Raw genomic sequence first — 19,890 nt, 5'->3', positions numbered from 1 at the left:
GCTTGTCATACTGACTTCTTTGTTATTACTTGGATGTGCCAGACACTTTTCCTGTTTTAAAATGTTTTGCATTTGTTATTTACTTCCCTAAAATTGTCTTCTCTTTTATGTTTGCATGGATTATTCATCTTCTTCATATATTGCTCAAAATCACCTTTTCAATGAGCCTGCTTTGATCACTATTTAAAATTGTACCTACCATCCTAGTCTCTATCCCTTTTTCCTGCTGTATTTTTTCCATAGCACATACCATTTGACATTTTAGAAATTTTAATTTTTGATTTCTTTATTATACAACTCACCTTTCTAGAATTTACTGCTGATTTTTTTTTTCGGTCCTGAGAAACAGTGCCTGGCTTGTAGTGGTATTCAGTAAATATTTTTTCGAATAAATATGTATATATTTGTATATTTATTTTGAAAACCAGAGAAATGAAGTGGCTGTTGCAAGGAAATATGTTATTCCAACCCAAAGGAAGAAATGGAAGTAAATTTTCTTTCCTGTGCTGAGTAACTCCAATATTTTCCTTTGTTAGAGATGTACAGTCTTACTACGTCTTTGTGAGCTCATGGATGATGAAAATGGAGTCTATTTTATCTAAAGAGCAAAGAATGGATAAATTTGCTGAAGACCTCACCAATAGATGTAATGTTTTTATACAGGTAGTTGCATCTTCTTACTTAGAATATTTTGGGGGTAATTTCTTTGTTAATGTGTAGAAGTTACACTTCAGAGAAACTGGAAAGAATAGGATATATTCTTTTTTAATTGAAATTGATTAGGTTATGTTTGGATCTGAGTGACTTAGATTTTGTAATATATACCTTTAAATCTGCATTCTCTTCAAAGTATGACTTTTTGCTGTATCTCAAGTTATGTGATGTATTTCCATTATCCTTTAATTTAAAATATTTAAAAGTTTTTATTGTGATTTCTTTCATTTGTGGATTATTTTGAGATTTCTTAATTTCTAAATATATGAGGATATCCTAGTTATCTTTTTATTGACTTCTAGCAATACTAAAATAATTTCTATATTTTGAAATTTGTTGAGAGTTGTTTTATGGCCTGGGCTATGATCAACTTTGGTAAACATTTTATGGACACTTGAAAAGAATGTAATTTGTATTGTTGGTTGTAGTATTCTGTATATGTCAAGAAGGTCATGTTTGTTAATGATTTTGTCTGCATATTCTATCAATTACTGAGAGAACTGAGTTAGACTCCCACTGTTACTGTGGGTTTGTCTCTTTATAGCTCTGTCAGTTTTATTTTATGTATTTTGAGACTCAGTGCATAACATTTAGAATTGTTATATCTTTCGGGTAAATCGATTATGAAATTTCCCTTTTTATCTCTAGTCATGCTTTTTGTTGTGGGTCTCTTGTGTATGATATTAACATAGTTATACGAGTTTTAGTTAAGGTCTACATAGTATGTCTTCTTGATCCTTTTATTTGCAACCTCTTTGGCCAATTATTTAATGTGTATCTCTTGTAAGCAGCATATGTTTTCCCCCAATCTGATAACCTTTGTTTCTTTCATTTATTAAACTGTTTTCTGTGCATGTCATTACTGATGTATTTGGATTTAAAACTACTGCTTGACTAATTGCTTTCTATTTGTCTCACTTGTTCGAGGTCTGTTTTTTTTTTTTTGCTTTTTTTCGAATTTGAATACTGTTTTTTTGTTTGTTTTTGTCTTTAGTGGTTACTCTAGAGATTGTAAGATGCATGATATATTCATTCAACTCCGACATAAATTAGTAGTTTTACTACTTTCCAAACAGTGTAAGGATTGTAAACAACTTTAATTTTCTTTATCTCCCTCTCACTGTGCTGCTGTTGTATATTTTGTTTCTCTATATATTTTAAACCTCACAAGTTATTGCTGCTGTTGTTTTTATAGTCAGTGTTCATTTAGATTTACCCATATTTTTTTACCCATTCTGTTGCTTTTCTTCCTGTATCTCTTCGTCCTTCTATTTGTGGAACACCTGTTAATAGTTCATGTTGATGAATTATCACAGTTTTAGTCTGAATATGTCTTCATTTCAACTCCATTTTTGAAGGTGGTTTTATTATGTATAGAATTCTGGGTTGGCAGTATCTCCTTCCACCCCTACCCCACCTTCTGCTTTTAAAGATGTTATTATCTTTTGGCTTCCTTTGTTTTTGTTGAGAAGTCAGCTTTCAGTTTTGATTTTTTCATTATGTGTCTTTTTTAAATTGCTTATAACATTTACTTTTTGGTTTTTAGCAGTATTACTTTGATGCAGCTAGGTGTGGTTTGTGTGTGTGTGTGTGTGTGTGTGTGTGTTTGTGCTGCTTACAATTTGTAGAGTTTCTGGAATTTGTGGAAATTCAGCCATTAACTCTTCAAGTACTGTTTCTGGTGTCTTTCTGTTCCAATTCTTTTTTTCAGCTATGTCTAATTTGTTCTTAAGCCCATCTACTAAGTTCTTATTTTACTTTTTAGTTTTTTTGTTTAGTTTCTAGTTCTCTTCTGAAGTAATTTTTGGTGTTATTTCCTTCACCATATTCAGCATAATAATTTTGAAGCCCATGTCTAATAATTTCATTATCTAGACATTTCTGTTTTCTCTTGTTTCTTTTGTTTTTGGATATGTCATCTCTTTGTAGGCCTGGTTATTTTTTATAGAGTGCTACATATTACATATGAAAAACTGTAGTATGTCTTGAGGCTTTGGATGTTGTTTTTATTCCTCTTGAGAGGATTTATCTTTGCTTCTGGTACACAGCTAGTCCAGGACAACTGGTAACACAGATTATCTCAACCCAGTCACAGATTGAGATGATTTGAAGTGAGACCTAAGTCCTATGATGGCTATTCTTTTCTAGTTCACGTGTACTTGTTAGAAAGTAGTTTTTCAGGATCCCAGCTCAGAGCCTAGGTGGTTTACCAGGACTCCCTCGCCTCCTGATAGGCCACGAGCTCCTATTTTTATCCCTTCCCTTCCTGTGAGTTGTTGAAAGATACGTTTGGTCTCTGTCTTTATTTTCCTCTTTTGAAATGGGCAGATATCTCTAAGGGAAAGCAGCCTCAAAAGCCAGGCTCACTTCTCTCGGTTTCTGTCTTCTTCCATATCTTGGCTTTATATTTCCTTATTTTCTCGATAGCTTTGATGCCTTCCTAGAGATTAAAAAAATCTCTCACATTTTTAAATTAAAAAATTTAAAAAAAATCTCACAATTTAAAAAATTGCCCACATTCTCTTGTAGTCAGCTTTTTTTTGGTCCAAATGATTTATTCTGCCATTAACAGAACCAGACCCCAGACCTCTCCTCCTCCCCCGTTTAGATTTTTAAAATACTGCACATCCTTCACAAGTTATTGACTGTCAGGAAATTGTGTGATATTGGCCTGCAAGTTCTGTATCGTCATTCTTCCCCCAAGAAAAATTCCCCTCCCGCCCCACCCTGCTTTTTCTGCCCGCCTTAGAGTTACACTTTGCTGTTCCTTGTTTCTGCTTTTTAACTTTCCCCAGTGCTGCATAGGGCAGAGTCTGGTGTTATAGTCCTGTAGCTGACAAGGTAAGATTGTGGCTCTTTCCTGCATGTAAACCCCAAGGTTTGGTCTTATTGTCACCTTTCTTAGGATACTACCCTCTCATTTCTTAATTCTTTTACTTTAGCCCATCTCTTTACCACAGACCTATTACTGGATCAGAGAAACTCCCACCCCACATTGAGTATCACTCCCTTAGTCAGCTGCTGTTACTTATGGGCAGGAGACAAAGGTTGAAAATCACTGGCATATAGCCTCAGCCCCAGCTCTTTGGGTATGTCTATGGTAGTATAGTTTAGGCTCATCTCTAAACCGTAAGTATATCTTTTTTGGTTCTTTATAAACCCAAAGAATCTCCATCATTATCTTTATTTCTGTGTCCTTTTTGGGTCTAAATGAACAAATATGTGAGAGGTAATATCCTTTGTCCTGTTACCTTTGTCCTGTTATTCTGTATTGTTTCCCTGGGTTTATTAGCACTAAATTTTTTTTTTTTTTTAAACCTCACAAGACTTGTGTGCTTCCTTCATGAATAGAAGGGTAGGAGAGAATCTGTTCTTACTGGGCTGGAAGGAGGCAAAATCTGATTAGCACCAATGAAGGCAGGGAATATGGTAGCAGATGGACAGTAGGGATTGGCCTAGGTGACAAGGAAAAAGGGAACTGGCTTGGAACTGAGGAATAGCTTTGGATATCTGTACTGGCCAGAGAGCAGCTCTCTTTCTCCTTCTCATTTTTCAATTCCTAGTTCCTTAGAGTCCTCAGCTCTTGTCTTAAGCTGCAGCAGGTAGGAGTATCTGTTCTCTTCCTTGGCAGGTAAGATAAGGATGAATAAATACCTTCCTGACATCCAAATAATTTCTCTGAAGTTTTTTTTTAATGGAAGAATTTTTAAACTGTGATTATACACTATAATTTCAACAGTACTAAACTGTTATGTGCTAGATTAAATAAACTTTTAAGGACGGCTTTGAAATTTGACTGTCATGTATAACACTGTGAGGAAGAGAATTTCAAAATCATAAGACGTGACTTTAAACTTAGAAACACTGGTTATTGGCATGTTGAGGAATACTTATTATTACCTAGAGATTGAAATTGTGCATAAATTAAATCTTTTCTTGTGATTGTAATCAATGTTTTATTTTTTTTTTAGGGGTTCTTATATGCATATAGTATTAGCACTATTATTAAGACCACAATGAATCTCTACATGTCCATGCAAAAGCCAATGACCAAAACTTCAGTTAAAGCATTATGCAGACTTGTTGAACTTCTCAAGGTAGGTTGTAGATCATTTTACCTTGCATTATAATTTGCATTAGGATGATCTTGAAAGATTTGACTTTCTGATTATATGAGAATAAAAAATTGTGGGAAAGTGTACTTATCTCTCAGTTGGATAAAGGAACTAACCATTGAAAGAAATTTCTGAGTAACGTTCTATGAATAGGCAATATGTTTATATTAAAAGTTAACATGCAGTGAGACAGAAAAGAAGGAAAATGAAAAGATTAGGCTAAGTATTAGGAAAGTTTTACTCGTGACAAGTTTTAAACATGTTGGATGAGTTAAAACTATAATACCCATGCAACATTATCTGTAATTTTATAGCGTTCAAATGCATATGAGGCTAGTCAATATGAGCTATGTATTTTATAATTTAGAGAAAGTGCCATCATCTTGTAATCTGAATAGTAGGCACTTTTTTGAGCGGTCAGATAAATTAAGAACCAGAGTATACTTCTGGAAATACGGTAAAATATTAGCATATTCTATATAAATTAAAAAAACATTTTAGGCAGCAGAGCCCACTTAACCTTTTTTAAAAATCGAAATTAAGATTTGCTAGTAAATTTCTGTTAATAATAACCTTTAGATTTGCTTAGGAAATAGAGATTTTTTTTTTGAGATTGTGCCTCTGAGTTTTTTGCCTTTTTTCTATTATGATGTATTATCAGTTACATTTATTTTTTATGAAATACAAATACAGAAATGCATATGTAAATGCATGTATAGATACATATATAATATAGCAGCATAATTAAAAAAATGAACACTAGATACTCACCATTCCAATTAAGAAATAGAATGTTGCCTTTATTTCCAAAGCCCTTTGTGTTGTCCCTTCCTGACTGCATCGTATCCTGCCCCCTCAGAGGAAACCATTGTCCTGAATTTTATGTTTATTCCTTGGTTTTTCTTTTTAGTTTACCAAATAAGGATGAATTTATAAACCATTCATTGTTTAGTTATATATGCTTTTGAAATTTATATTAATGGAATAATACTTCATGTATTCTTAGCCTTGCCTGTTTTTCACTCAGAAATTTTTATTTGAACTTATCCATGTTTAAGATGATAGTGCTTTTTGCATTTCATTTGCAAATTTTTTTACCTAGTCCAAGGTCATAAAGATATTCTCTAATTTTGCCTAAAAGTTTTGAGTTGATTTTTACAAATTCTGATTCTTTTCAGGCAATAGAACACATGTTCTACAGGAGAAGCATGGTTGTGGCTGATTCAGTTTCACATATAACACAGCACCTTCAACATCAGGCTCTTAATTCTATTTCTGTGGCCAAGGTATGAAAGTGATTATATATTCAGCATAATTATCTTTTTAGTTTGCTCTTCTGTTGCTTTATATGTGTTTTCTGGTTTGGCCTGTTTACTCCATTCCTTTAAATATAATATTGTCGGTCATTTGTCTTCATGGTATTTTATGATTTTTACTTAGAATGATTAAGGTTATCTTTCTCTGAACTTATGGTATGTAATATATTAACATACCTCTATTACAAAGTGATATTGTATGCAGTTTTAAAATATACACCTTTTTTAAGAAGCGATTTCCTTAATAAGTTAATATGAAAATTTTAAAGTATGTCTAATACATTTGTTGCCCCTGACAGTGCAAAACAATGTTACAGAATTACTGAAGCATGTCACATTATCAGAAGAAGCTCAACAGGGAAAGTATGGTCAAAGCTCTCTTAAAGAGAATCATGGAAAAGATCATGAAGAAGTTTTTCTTCTGAGTCTTGTTTTTGCCTCAAATAAAATGAATATCTCCTATTTTCTTTTATCTTTAAGAAAAGAGTAATTTCTGACAAGAAATATAGTGAACAGCGTCTTGATGTGCTCTCTGCTCTAGTTTTGGCTGAAAACACTCTAAATGGACCAAGCACAAAGCAACGACGACTTATTGTTTCTTTGGCACTAAGTGTTGGCACACAATTGGTGAGTGTGTTGCTATTAGTTACGTAATAAAAATGTGATCTGAGATTTTACAGTTCTCTTTTTATGACCCAAGAAACCTGTCCTTAATTTGACTGCAATTTCTCTGCCTTTTTTTCCTTTCCCTAATAGAAAACATTTAAAGATGAAGAACTCTTTCCACTTCAAGTAGTCATGAAAAAGCTGGATCTTATCAGTGAACTTAGAGAAAGGTAAGTAAGAGTATGTAATGATACTCAAAAGGTAGGGCTAATAGAAACATCGATTTTCTTTTTTAGCATAGCAAGAGAAGAAATATAACCCAGATGGGCGCTTAGTTTCTTTTTTTAATTCCTTTATCTTGAACAAAATGAGACTGTGACTAGGGATCATATTTTTTTTTAGCTTCGCTTCTACAGTAAGGATGTAGCTTCTGGAAGAATTACATGAGACAATGTGAAGTAGCCCTTAGAGCACCAGGCAGACCCTGATGCACATTGTGGTAGTTGTGATGGTTATCCCCAGTGGACATTTAAAATTGTCGCTTTTTAATAAGGCTTCATCTATTTGTGAAGGACTTAGAGATCCATGTCAAATAGTCTTCTGTAATTTAATTTTGAGATATGAATTTGAATAATGTTGGGAGCCAGTCACTAAGATGAATTAGTTTTTGGAAGGCTTATTTTATAGCTCCTTGTGGCTTTATTGTTTTTGTTTGTTTGCTTTTAAATTAAAGAGTAAGCAGTAAGTTAATTGAAGGGAAAATGAGTCTTCTGAATTTTAATTCCCAACCAAATTAAGGTTACAGCACAATTTCCATTTAATGCTCATATTTTTAAGTAATGTTTTTGTTCTGAGAAGCTGAGATGTTTGTAGTTTGTGGCATTTAGTATTCCATCCTTGGAAGAAGTACTGAATTGTCTTCATTGTAAGATATTTAATGATCATTTTGTTGCCCCAGAAGTCACTTGGCAAAGATTGTAGACAGATAACTTTTTTTTTTTTTGGTCACTATTTTTTAAAAAATTCTTTTTAATTTTGAGATGAGTAAAATAGTACATGTGGTACAAGTATTGTTAAGTACAGACATATCAAACGATATTGAAAATAACTTATTTTTAAACTCGTCTATTTAAAACTTATCTATATTTTTCAAGTATGCTTTAAAACTAAAGCATGTTTGCAGAATTCTGACAAGTGTCAGATATTAGAATGTTTTGTTACCTTTGTTCAATTTGAAACATTTATTTTGTAGCTTTTCTGTACTAATTTTGGGTTAAGTGATTAGAGAAATCAAAAATGAGTAAGATGTTATTTTTTGGGGGTACTTCAATTTTAGTACCACTAATTACTACTTTACATTGTAGAGTCCAAACACAATGTGACTGTTGTTTTTTATACTGGCATCGAGCTGTTTTCCCAATTTATTTAGATGACGTATATGAAAATGCCGTTGATGCAGCCAGATTACATGTAAGTAAAGAATATGAAGAATAAACCCATCAATTTTTTAGTCACTATACAAACCATTCTAATTAGTTTTTAAAATAGACCATTTGATTTAAGAAACCATTTAAAAATTGACTGCTAATACTGTTTTGTACAATGCCATGCATATTTAATAAGCATTTATATACAGTAGTTAAATTTTATATTAATAGTAATAAATTTTAACATATTTAACTCTTCTCCACATATTCCTAATTTTATTTCACCTGATTTTAGTTTATGTCACAATTTTTTAACATTTTATCAGCAAGGTACGTTACTCAGATCTTCCTGTATATGGAAATAAGTGTCTCAGTTGCTCAAGATAGGAAAATAAGTGAATAAATTTTTTGTAGATTTAAAGTATATGCTTCAGGGCAGGAGTCTCCAACCCTTGGGCCACGGACCAGTACCCATCCGTGGCCTGTTAGGAACCAGGCCTCACAGCAGGAGGTGAGCGGCAGGTGAGCAAGCGAAGCTTCACCTGTATTTGCAGCTGCTCCCCAGCACTAACATCACCACCTCAGCTCCACTTCAGATCATCAGGCATCAGATTCTCATAGGAGCACCGGTCCCTGGTGCCAAAAAGGTTGGGGACTGCTGCTTTAGAGAATAAAATCTGACTTATTTGGGAAAGTAAGACAGTCATGTAAAAAAAACAGTTAACCTTCAGATGAAGGTTAGTTAACCCTTGTAATATTATTTAGAATAGAGAGCTGGTTTTTATAAATTCGTGTATGTTCTAATTTTCTTTTTAGTACATGTTCAGTGCTTTACGTGACTGTGTACCCGCTATGATGCATGCAAGGCATTTAGAGTCCTATGAATTACTTCTGGATTGCTATGACAAGGAAATTATGGAAATTTTAAATGAGGTAACATCATATTTGAGATTGAAGCTTATAACGTGTTTGGAATGCAATGTTTAGAAAAACTTTTTGGATTGAAGCACATTTATTTAGCATAAGTTTGTTTCATTGCAGATTTTATTTAACAAATAAGCAAATAATATTTAAAATTAGTTATAAATCACTGTCTAGAACAAAGGAATGATTTTTAGTTACAGTGTCACCGTTGTGCTAAATTGGTCTTTAATTAAAAAAAAAAATTGGTCTTTAATTCCTAATTTTTAAATAGAAATCCAGACTAGGAATTTGGAAGTTTTTTTTACTTAAATAGTATATTTGAATTTGAATTATGTTTATTACAAACTGGTGATTGCCAGATGGGAAGGTGGTTTGGGGGCTGGGTGAAAAAGGTGAAGGAATTAAGAAGTACAAATTAGTAGTTACAGAACAGTCAACGGGGATGGAGAGTACAGCATAAGGAATGTAGTCATTAATATTGTAATGTCTGTGTGTAGTGCCAGGTGGGTACTAGAGTAATTGGGGCATCACTCCATGAATTATATAAAATATCTAACCACTGTGCTGTACACCTGAAACTAATACTAAAAAAAAAGCTTCTGTTTATTAGAAGAATGCTAATCAAAATTGGCTTGAATATTGAATGCTGCTAATGGTAATACAGTTAAGGCAACTTAACTATCAATATTTTATTGAATTTCATTTGGAGATCTTACTAAAAGGAAGTTATATTAAAAAATATACTTGTATAACAGAAATAATTTACATGCAATATAGTATGTTCCTCCCTGCTTTAATGACATTTATTATAAACACTGATATCTTTAAAATCTGGCAATATTTTTATTTGGAGAGAGGAATTAAAAATGAGTAAACTTCACAATATAAATCTTATTCAGGTTTGGTAAAATTATGAAGAATTTTATATAATTTATCTTATTTAGAAAATAAAATACATGTTTTGCCAGTGTTAAGCTCCATGGTAACCAAAAAAGATGAGTTTCATTACTTTTAGTTCAATGAATTTTATGATTTTTAATGGTTATTACAAGGAAACTTTTAAAAAAACTTCCTCTCACATGTTCTCAGGACCTTCTTTTCTTGATCTCATAAATTTTGTGCTTTATAGTGTGCATTCAGGTTCTTTATAATGAAGCCGTCAGACATTAGCTTTTGATTTTCTTTCATGGGTGTTAAAGTATTAATGAAAATAAAAGCTTAGGGTTTACCTAACTGCTTCCTGGTCAGAAAAATCATTGGTTTAAAATAAAGAGCAAAGTAATTTTCACTTTCCCAATAAAAATAATATTTTACCGTAGAGCATGTAGACCCTTAAATCAGTTTGACAAATTTTTTCATCATTGCACTGATTATAAAACTCTAATGGTTAAAGCATAGACACAGAGAGAAACAGTACAATTGCAATATCATTTTGAAAAATCAAAGTATCAATTCTTTTGTGAATAGCATTTGCTGGACAAGTTGTGCAAAGAAATAGAGAAGGATCTACGACTTTCTGTGCATACTCATTTAAAGCTGGATGACCGAAACCCTTTCAAAGTAGGCATGAAAGACCTGGCCCTTTTTTTCTCTCTGAATCCAATTCGATTTTTCAATCGTTTCATTGACATTCGAGGTGAGTGTTCTGCTTTCTTTTTAAAAGTCATATTCTGTATCTTTTTGTCCTAACTATAAAAGAACAAATAACAAAAGTGGAACTTTGAGAGTATCTTTTTTTGTGTTAGTACATTTATTTTTTAATTCTTTTTGGTTTTATTCATTTTTCTTTCTTAAGCACCTTATTTTAAAGGAAGAATTTTAATGCTCAAAGGCAAGTTTCCTTTTTAGTTTTATTTCTCTTCTGTTTTATGAATCAAAACTTTAAAAAAAATTTTTTTTTTTGTAGCTTATGTAACTCACTATCTAGACAAGACTTTCTACAATCTAACAACAGTGGCTCTTCATGACTGGGCCACTTATAGTGAAATGAGAAATTTAGCTACTCAGCGTTATGGATTGGTTATGACAGAGGCACATCTTCCTAGTCAGACTTTGGAACAGGTATGGTCTAAAATGTTTCTAGCATAGTCTGATTGTAGCATAACAACAGTATTTAAGAAATCTTTTTACTTTATTATTAAATGTTTATTTTTTAAGACAGTATTTGCTATATAAAACCTCATACTTGACAAGAATAAAAAATTAGATGGTGCTAATTTGCTTTATGAAAGAATTTGTCACAGGCTTCCTGTTTACATTTCACTTTTGTACACCTGAAATAGAGGCATACCTTGGAGATGTGACGGGTTTGGTTCCAGGCCGTTGCAATAAAGCAAGTCATACATATTTTTTGGTTTCCCAGTACATATCCAGTACACTATACTGTAATCTATTACATGTGCAATAGCATTATGTCTAAAAAAAATGTATATACCTTAATTTAAAAAATACCGTATTGCTAAAAAATGCTAACCTTATCAGAACCTGTTGGAAAATGGTGCCGATAGACTTACTGGGTGCAGCGTTGCCACAAACTTTTTATACAAAACACAGTATCTGCAAAGGGCAGTAAATAAAGCAAAGCGCAAAAAAAAATGAAGTATGCTTGTACACATTGACTTAGATATAGCTTTTCAGAAACATTGGGATAGTGAGGTGACTTCTGTGGAATTGTGAAAAGTTTAGTCAAGGTCACATAGTTGAAGATTTAAATATAGAAACTTTAGACCTAGATACAGTATGTAAACTTTAATATCTTAGGGAAAATAGTTAAATTTATATGATTTTAAATATATTTGTAAAATAAGTGCAAAGAAGCATTTAGTCTTGCTAATTCAGTGAGCTAATTGATAATATGGTAGTATCTCATGAGTGCAGAAGTTTGTTTTCAGTTAGTTTACATGTAATTCTAAGATAATCTAGATAATATTTACTAAAAAAACATTCACTTCCAAGATTTGAGGATCATAATTTTTCCTTCATTCTACTGCATATAGGAGCCATTTTTTTGGATCAGTATTTATATCCTTTCATTCATTTATTTATATGTTTAATATTTACTGAAAACAAGGCTAGACATTGAATTATGTTTAGGGATACTGAAATAAAGAGAAATGATCTTAGATCATGTATTTATCGTCTAGTGGGAGAAAAGTGAGTGAACAGAATTTTTAATTGAAACATGAGAAAAGCTATATTAAAACTTAAAGGGCTATTTTGAGCCCCAGTTAGAAAACCTATAGAACAATTTATATGATACCATTAGATATTAGAATACTAATTCAAGAATGAAGGATTTTTCATAGGTAACTTGCATATTAGGTGGTCTAGTGTAATTAAAAGAAGCATAAGGATTTGGAATTAGACTTTCTGAAATCACTGGTCTCTGCCTTTTCCTAGCTATTTGACCTTGGAGAACTCCCTTAGCTTCATTTTCTTCATCTGTGGAATTTAGTAGACTAATAACTCATTTTTTGAGAATTAAATATAAAGAACCTTGCAAAGTGCCTGAAAAATAGTATGTATTTTATAAGTATCACCACATATCCTGATGACCTTTTAGAATCTTTAGTTTACTTTGTGAAAAATATAGAGAAGATCCCTGGGAGGACAAACAAACATTCTCAAGAATGGTGGGGAAATGACTGTGAGCCATGGATCTTTGAATATTTAAACTTAACTGTTTTTGTCTTTTTACAAAAGGGTAAGATAATAAGTAGCCAGGTTTCTCCCAAGAGACAGTCCTGATTGTAGGTGTTAGAAGGCCCTTTAACCTTTGGTCATACTTTTTGTATAGTTTTTTAATAATTAAAAAATATCGGGAAATGTATTATATGCAGTAAGTCACTATATACAAGCCTGACTGATTATCTTGAATGAATAATAATAGAGCTTGTGCATGGATTATTTCGTAGGGCCTGGATGTTTTGGAAATAATGAGAAACATTCATATATTTGTGTCTCGATACCTCTATAATCTCAACAATCAGGTGAGTGGGTTTTAGAAAATTTCTTTTACTGTGAGTGGATATATAGTAGGAAGCCTTAGGAGCAATAAATTGGTTCTCAATAGTGAAAACTGGTTAAATAAACAAAGGAAAAAACGACTTAGAGATCATCTTGCTTATTCCTTTGCTCTGATTGTATTATCATCTTGAATGACTTTCTAATTAAATTATCTTTAATGAAATGGATTCTAAAATTTTCTTTGGATAACTGACCAGTGTTTGCTATGGTCGTGTTGTTATTTAGCATAAGTATGTTTCATTGCAGATTTTTATCGAACGAACAAGCAATAACAAACATTTGAACACTATTAATATTCGGCATATTGCTAATTCAATTCGAACACATGGAACAGGAATCATGAATACAACAGTAAGAACCTTTTTCGGGGGATTGGATGGGTAGTAGTCCCTAGTTTAATTGATAATTTGAAAAATAGTTTTCTGATAGAATATTCTGTTCAATATATACTACCTGTTTATATTATACCGGAATTTCCATTTTTCTGGTTGGTATAATTAAAACGTCTGGTACTAAAATTGTGTTGTATATGATGGAAGCTCTGTGATACAAAAGACACTTTAAAATATTTTGCCATCTCATGGTCATCATTAGAAATAGCATTGGAGATTTGAGGACATCAGCATAAATATAAAAATGTATATTTGTGTCGATTGTCTGATATTCTTTGAAAGTTGCTTTTGAAAGCAAATCATTGACAGCAATTTATTTAACATTAGTCGTGCTCTATTTTGGGGGGATCTTAGTAATTATTTGATATCCCTAAAAAATAGCAATTTACTAAAACTGTTTTTGAATCTGCCTATAAATGGGCATTCAGTCACTTGAGGAAATCAGTTGAACTTGTATGCTATTTTTCCTTATATGGAGAATATTTGAATTATATGGTTTTCAGAGCTTCTTAAAGGAAGAACGTAAATGCTTAAATAATAAAATATTATTAAGCATATTTGGAGTAAGGGAATAGGGAGAAGTTATGTTACATTAGGGACCTTCTTAGTATACAGTGGGGGAGCCATTGAAGTATTTGAGCTGATAAATGATGTGATTAGAGCTCTATTTTAAGGATTACCAATAAGGAAATGAGATGCACAAAGTCAGTTTTAAATTGAAAATAAGGAGTCATCCATCTAGAGATCATATCGGAATCTTTAAGGATAAACAAACTTTTTACCTTACCTAGCAAACATGTAATAGATATAATTATGAACATATTTCATATATAAGGTACTGTGCTGGGCATTAGGGTGAGAAAAACAGACATTTCCTGTTCTCACAGGAATTACAGTCTGGCAGGGGATATAGTCATTAATCAGTTAATCACACTAATGAAAGTAAGTTCCTGATGTCTCATGATGATAAAAGTAAGCATAGAAGAGTACAATCAGAGGCTGGCAGAGTTACCCACTATTAAGAATGGGAAAGATAAAGAGGAGACTACTTCTACTAAGACTACTACTAAGATGATTGAGAAAAAGCCATGTTTAAACCACAAGAAAAGTTCTGAAAAAGCACCCATTTCTGAAATTGGCTACATAAAGACTGAAAAGAGCTAAACTGGGGTTGTAGGGGTGGAATTTAGTACAAGGCTTCCATCTATAGGTCAAAATTAATCTTATGTTATTTTGACTTCAATCTCAGCTCAGATTTTACTTTTTCAGGGTTTTCAGAGTCTAGATCAGGGCCTTGTGTTATTCTCAAAAGCACCCACACTTCTCAGTTCAGAAATTACTGTAGTCGCGATTTAATAATTTATTTAACATATACTTGTTTAAAATGTCTGTCACTCCTGTTAGAATATAGATGTCATGATAACGAGGACCATGTCCAGCGTGAGAGCAGGTACATTGCTTTACGCCTAATAAGTGTTCAGAATATTTATGAATAAATAATGAAAGTTTATGATCTTCTTTCAGGAAAGTTTAAAGAGCACCACATTTCTTATTTTAGTATCATCCTAGGCATGAAGATTAGTAATAAAGAATCTTTTATAGATGGAGGAGCGTAGAGACTTCTGACTGTGGTTGATGACGTAAAAACTAGTGTTTAATCTGTGATTCTTACTACAGTTCTTAGTCCTATAAGGAATATTTTCTATTTTTTTTTTCTTTTGTAGTAAAAATATTTAAGGGGAGTTTATAGGAAGTTCTGTAAACTTGGGCAATAAACTTCATTTATTGAAATAGTCAGGTCCAATGTGATTTATACTTTATAAATATTAGACTTTATAAAGTCTTATATAAATTATTTTATAGATGTTATTCAGTAACATCGATTTAAAATTAATTTTTTTACTTTTTCCAACTTTTTAATTTAATTTTATAGGTTAATTTCACCTACCAGTTTTTGAAAAAGAAGTTCTATATATTTAGCCAATTTATGTACGACGAACATATCAAATCCCGACTGATTAAAGATATTCGATTTTTCAGGGAAATCAAGGACCAAAATGATCATAAGGTATTTTACATAGTTTGGTTTAACCGTTGAGTATATAGCAAATGGTTATGCTAAAATTCATTATGGGGTTTTAGTTTTATTTTTCATATAGTATCTCCTAGATCTGGCTTCCAAGTTTCTTGTATTTTCTCTTATAGTTTCTTTCTTTCTGCATTCTCTTTAGGCTAAAGTGTAAGAAAAAATTAAATGATCAACGTAGCCAGGTGTTACTTTCTTAATTTTAAAATAATACAAAAGCAATACATGTTCTTTTTGAAGCATTAAAAAAATACAGAGTGCATAAACTGAATATCCTCTCTCATTTCTCTTTCAGTGCCATTTTCTGGAGGCAGTTGCTATTTACAATGTGATATGCTGCCTTTCAGGTGTCTGTGTAATAAACATATATATTTGCACATATATATATATATATATATATAGCTTTTTTCTTAACATAAATGGAGTAATAGTATACACACTGTTTTGCAGTGTGCTTATCACAGTAATACGTGTAAATCTACCTCATTCTTTTTAAGAGTTGATAGTAAAGATGTATACCATAACTTATTTAACTTTCTCCTGCTGATGAATATTTAGGTTTTTCTGATTTTCAGTGTTACAAACAGTGCTGTAGATGATATCCTTACACATTTATCTCTGTGTATTTGGAGACTATTCCTGAGAGATTTCTTGAAGAGAAATTTCTAGGGCAAAGACTATTGAGTATTTAAAATTCTGATACATTTTGCCAAGCACTCTAAATATACTGTACCAATTGACATTCCCACCTATAATTTATGAATGCTGTTTTCTCTTCCTCTTCCAGGCCGAGTTTTCTTATATTGAGGTGAAGAATTGTTAAGTGTAACAGTACAGAGATATGTAGCCATTTGGATAGAGAACCAACAGGCTTATTTAGATTGGTCGCATATTTGATTTGCCACATCCAGAACTATTTTAATCACCTTTCTTAACATTACCTGATTCCAGCACTCTTGTATACTAGTTGGCAGTTCTCTTCATTGTCAGAACAGAAAACTACTTCTTTCTGATAAAATAATAAAATTACAGATTACAGTTATCAGTGGAGAATTGTATTAACTATCTCATAAAGATTGTTTCCATTTGTTAATGTAAAATGAATACTTTCCTAAATCTTTTAATCAGCTAAAACTTGAAAAATCATTTGTTATTGGTGTTGGCAACTAGAAATTTCAGCTTAGCCGATGTTTGCTTTTTGGGAAGAAGTGTGTTTATATACGTACCTAATATCTATCCAGTCCACAGAAACGTGGTCACATGTCTCTGAACAGACATTTCTAGGAGGAATTGGTTTCTTCTATCTATCCCATAGTTGGGGTGGGAAATTTAAGTTTGATGGCATTAATAATTATTCCCCTTAGCTAATATCAAAAAAATTTATTTTTTATTGACCTTGAATATTTGTATTTTTTTGTACTATACATTTTTTGTCATTAGACTTGAGTTTTTTTCTTAAGCACAATGAAAATACAAAATTAGACAAGAAGGTGGTACTTGTGGTATTGATTTGGTAGGCATTTGATGCTTTAAAATAAAGGTAGTCTTTAAATTATCTCTCTAGTATCCTTTTGAAAGAGCAGAAAAATTCAATCGAGGCATCAGAAAACTTGGAATAACTCCAGAGGGACAAAGCTACCTTGATCAGTTCCGTCAGCTTATCAGCCAAATTGGTAAGTTGTTACCAAAGTTTTGAAAAATAAAGTACAAATCCCAAGACTCTATCTCATATATTAAATATGGATAATAGGTGAGCATCTGAGTTCAACTTTATTCTACTGGAGTAACTTTTTTTCTGTACCAAATATTTTTCAAGTATGATCAGACTGTTGGTACAGAATAAGTGATAGACTGCAGACTAATATAAGTTAAAAGAAACTTCAGTTAAATTAAAAATATATTTAATAACTAATTCATCTCAAAGACCATGCTCATAGTAATAGGTAACTGGTAACTATTTATTGGTTACCTACTCTGTTTAAGGTACTGTTTTGGGCTTAAAAAAGGTTTTCTCAAGTTACAGCCTGAATGCAAAGGTGTAAAATATTTATGTGAAAAGTTAATATCAGTTAATAAGTTACGTATAAATTTAAAGAGGAAGTATTAAATGTTATAATTCTTCTATGGTTCACCATTTCATATTATATATGATTTTTTTTCTTTCAATTATGAGCTCAGATCAAGTGTAGAAATATAATTTATTGAGTTGTCCTCTGCCTTCTGAAATGTGTTACCTTATATTTAAAACCAAGAATTGCATTTAAAAATAATCACAGATTAATAAAACTATATTTGAGCTTTTCACATATATTATCTCTATGTCCTCACAATAATTATGTGAGCTAGGCATGTAATCACCATTTTAAATATGTACAAGAGAAATTTGAAAAATAAGTGGTGTTGCTGGGACTTAAACCAGAGTTTTTTAGCTCTAAGTCCAAAAGTATTTTATATTCTTCACAGTTGTAGACACCAAGCAGTTAGTAAATTCTTACTGACTATAAATTGGTAAAATTATGCCTGCTGAGATTCATTCATTTATCAAACATTTACTAAGAATTGGCTACACCAAATATTCTTCTAGGTGCCGAGGATGCAAATAGTTTTTATCCTCAAGGGCCTTTACATTGCCTATTGGGATAAATATCATAAGCATTTGGTTCTGGAGTAAAGTCACTGAACATTAAGTTAACTTTTATAAATTAATTAGTTTAAATGTTAGACATTTCTATTATGTATTAGTATAAGAACTTAGAGAATTTCACCTTTATAAGTTTATTATTTTAAACTGTAATAATGAGGTATTGTCAAATCAGTACTCTTTTATTCATAGGAACATTTGATGTTATATTAGATTGTAAACTGAAGCAGTGGTTCTTAACTCATTTTCAGAATCTGATGAAATATCTGGATTAATTCCCCCAGAATAATGCCCATATGCACATACACTGTGTTGGAGTGCTTCAAGTTAGAGTCTCTTGGCCTCAGATTAAAAGCTGTTTTTCTAGAGCAGTGTTGCCTAAAACTTCATTTATTCATATGCCAATATGAGAGGTTTTTTTTACCCCCATGTGAATACTGCCTGTACTATTTATTTTTATATTTTTTAAAAGTATAATTTTTATCCTATGAATTAATTGTTAAATCACGAGATTATTAGTGAATAAATGACTAGCATGCTACACAGCGAAATACACATTTTTCTTCTAATACACACACAAAAAATAATATTACCTCAGATGCCACCAGGATCCATTCCACAGTTGAGGAATATTATCCTTTTCACTTTACTCCAGCATTTTATTTATCTCTTATTAGAAAATATAAATTCTTTTTCTCTGCTTATAAAATATTGTAATGTGCTGTTGAGTCTGCTGAATATTTTGAGAGGAGTAAGGAACCTCAGAACTGCCTCCTAAACTAACAAAAACCACTGCTAACATTTATTGAGCATTTTCTGTATGCCATTTGCTGTATGCCAGGACTGTTGTGAGTGCTTTATATATTCTAACTCACATAAAACTCACAGTGCTATGAAGTTATTTTCATTCATTCATTCCATAGATATTTATTGAGGACAACAAATGTTTCTAGGTGCAGTGATATATATAATAAAAAAAGTCTCTGCCCCTTTAGAGTTTAACAGATGAGGAGTCTGACGTACAAGGTTTATAACTTGATCTAGTTCTTATAGCTATAAAGTGGCAGAATCTGGCTTTGAACCAAGTAGTCCAGCTTCCGAGATTTGCTCTATACTTGCCTCTCTCTCTATACTTTCCTCTCCTCTCACTAGCACATTTTAATCGGTCAGATATTAGTCTGACAGTTTCGGGGAAAACAAATCGATATTCGATTCTTCTAAGATGCATATTAAAGAAACCTTTTAACATCATCTTTCATATTGAGATAGGCCCTAAAACAGATTTCAGCGATACCTACTTTGAAGCTTGTTAAAAACATCAGATGAGATAACGTATGTAAAGCAATTACTGCAATGTTTATGAGATGTTAGCTGCTGCTTACCTTTTTGTCCTTTCTCCCAAGTAAATGCAACTAGCTTGCACGATATATATTGAATTCCTACTGTGTGCCAGAACATGTTGGCTTTAGGGATGGAGCAGTGAAGAAAAAAGCTGTGTCATTGATTTGCATTCTGGTTGGGGGAGACACAAAAAGATACATAATGTATAAGTGATAAGTGCTGGGTAAGGAGATGTAATATAGCTGAGCAGTGCTATTCAGTGATGTTCATAGAAAGCTCTAAGGAAGTGATATTTGAACAGG

General features: G+C 32.0%; 1 protein-coding gene across 3 annotated transcripts in view; it reads left to right on the top strand.

The window, feature by feature from the left end:
• Positions 1-19,890, top strand: part of WASHC4 (WASH complex subunit 4) — a 51,114-nt gene that overhangs the window by 18,880 nt on the left and 12,344 nt on the right. For all 3 annotated transcript variants that reach the window (XM_025048824.1, XM_025048823.1, XM_006914521.3), the window contains exons 14-26: positions 537-663; positions 4,686-4,811; positions 6,008-6,115; positions 6,626-6,772; positions 6,902-6,981; positions 8,116-8,221; positions 8,995-9,111; positions 10,570-10,738; positions 11,009-11,163; positions 13,017-13,091; positions 13,375-13,479; positions 15,454-15,588; positions 17,171-17,279. In XM_025048824.1, coding sequence (XP_024904592.1) covers positions 537-663; positions 4,686-4,811; positions 6,008-6,115; positions 6,626-6,772; positions 6,902-6,981; positions 8,116-8,221; positions 8,995-9,111; positions 10,570-10,738; positions 11,009-11,163; positions 13,017-13,091; positions 13,375-13,479; positions 15,454-15,588; positions 17,171-17,279 — 1,559 coding nt within the window. The remainder of the gene's footprint in view (positions 1-536; positions 664-4,685; positions 4,812-6,007; positions 6,116-6,625; positions 6,773-6,901; positions 6,982-8,115; positions 8,222-8,994; positions 9,112-10,569; positions 10,739-11,008; positions 11,164-13,016; positions 13,092-13,374; positions 13,480-15,453; positions 15,589-17,170; positions 17,280-19,890) is intronic.

Source organism: Pteropus alecto, unplaced genomic scaffold (genome assembly GCF_000325575.1).
Source record: "Pteropus alecto unplaced genomic scaffold, ASM32557v1 scaffold94, whole genome shotgun sequence".
NCBI classification, from domain to species: Eukaryota; Metazoa; Chordata; class Mammalia; order Chiroptera; family Pteropodidae; genus Pteropus; species Pteropus alecto.
This window is presented reverse-complemented; position numbering and strand designations above follow the sequence as displayed.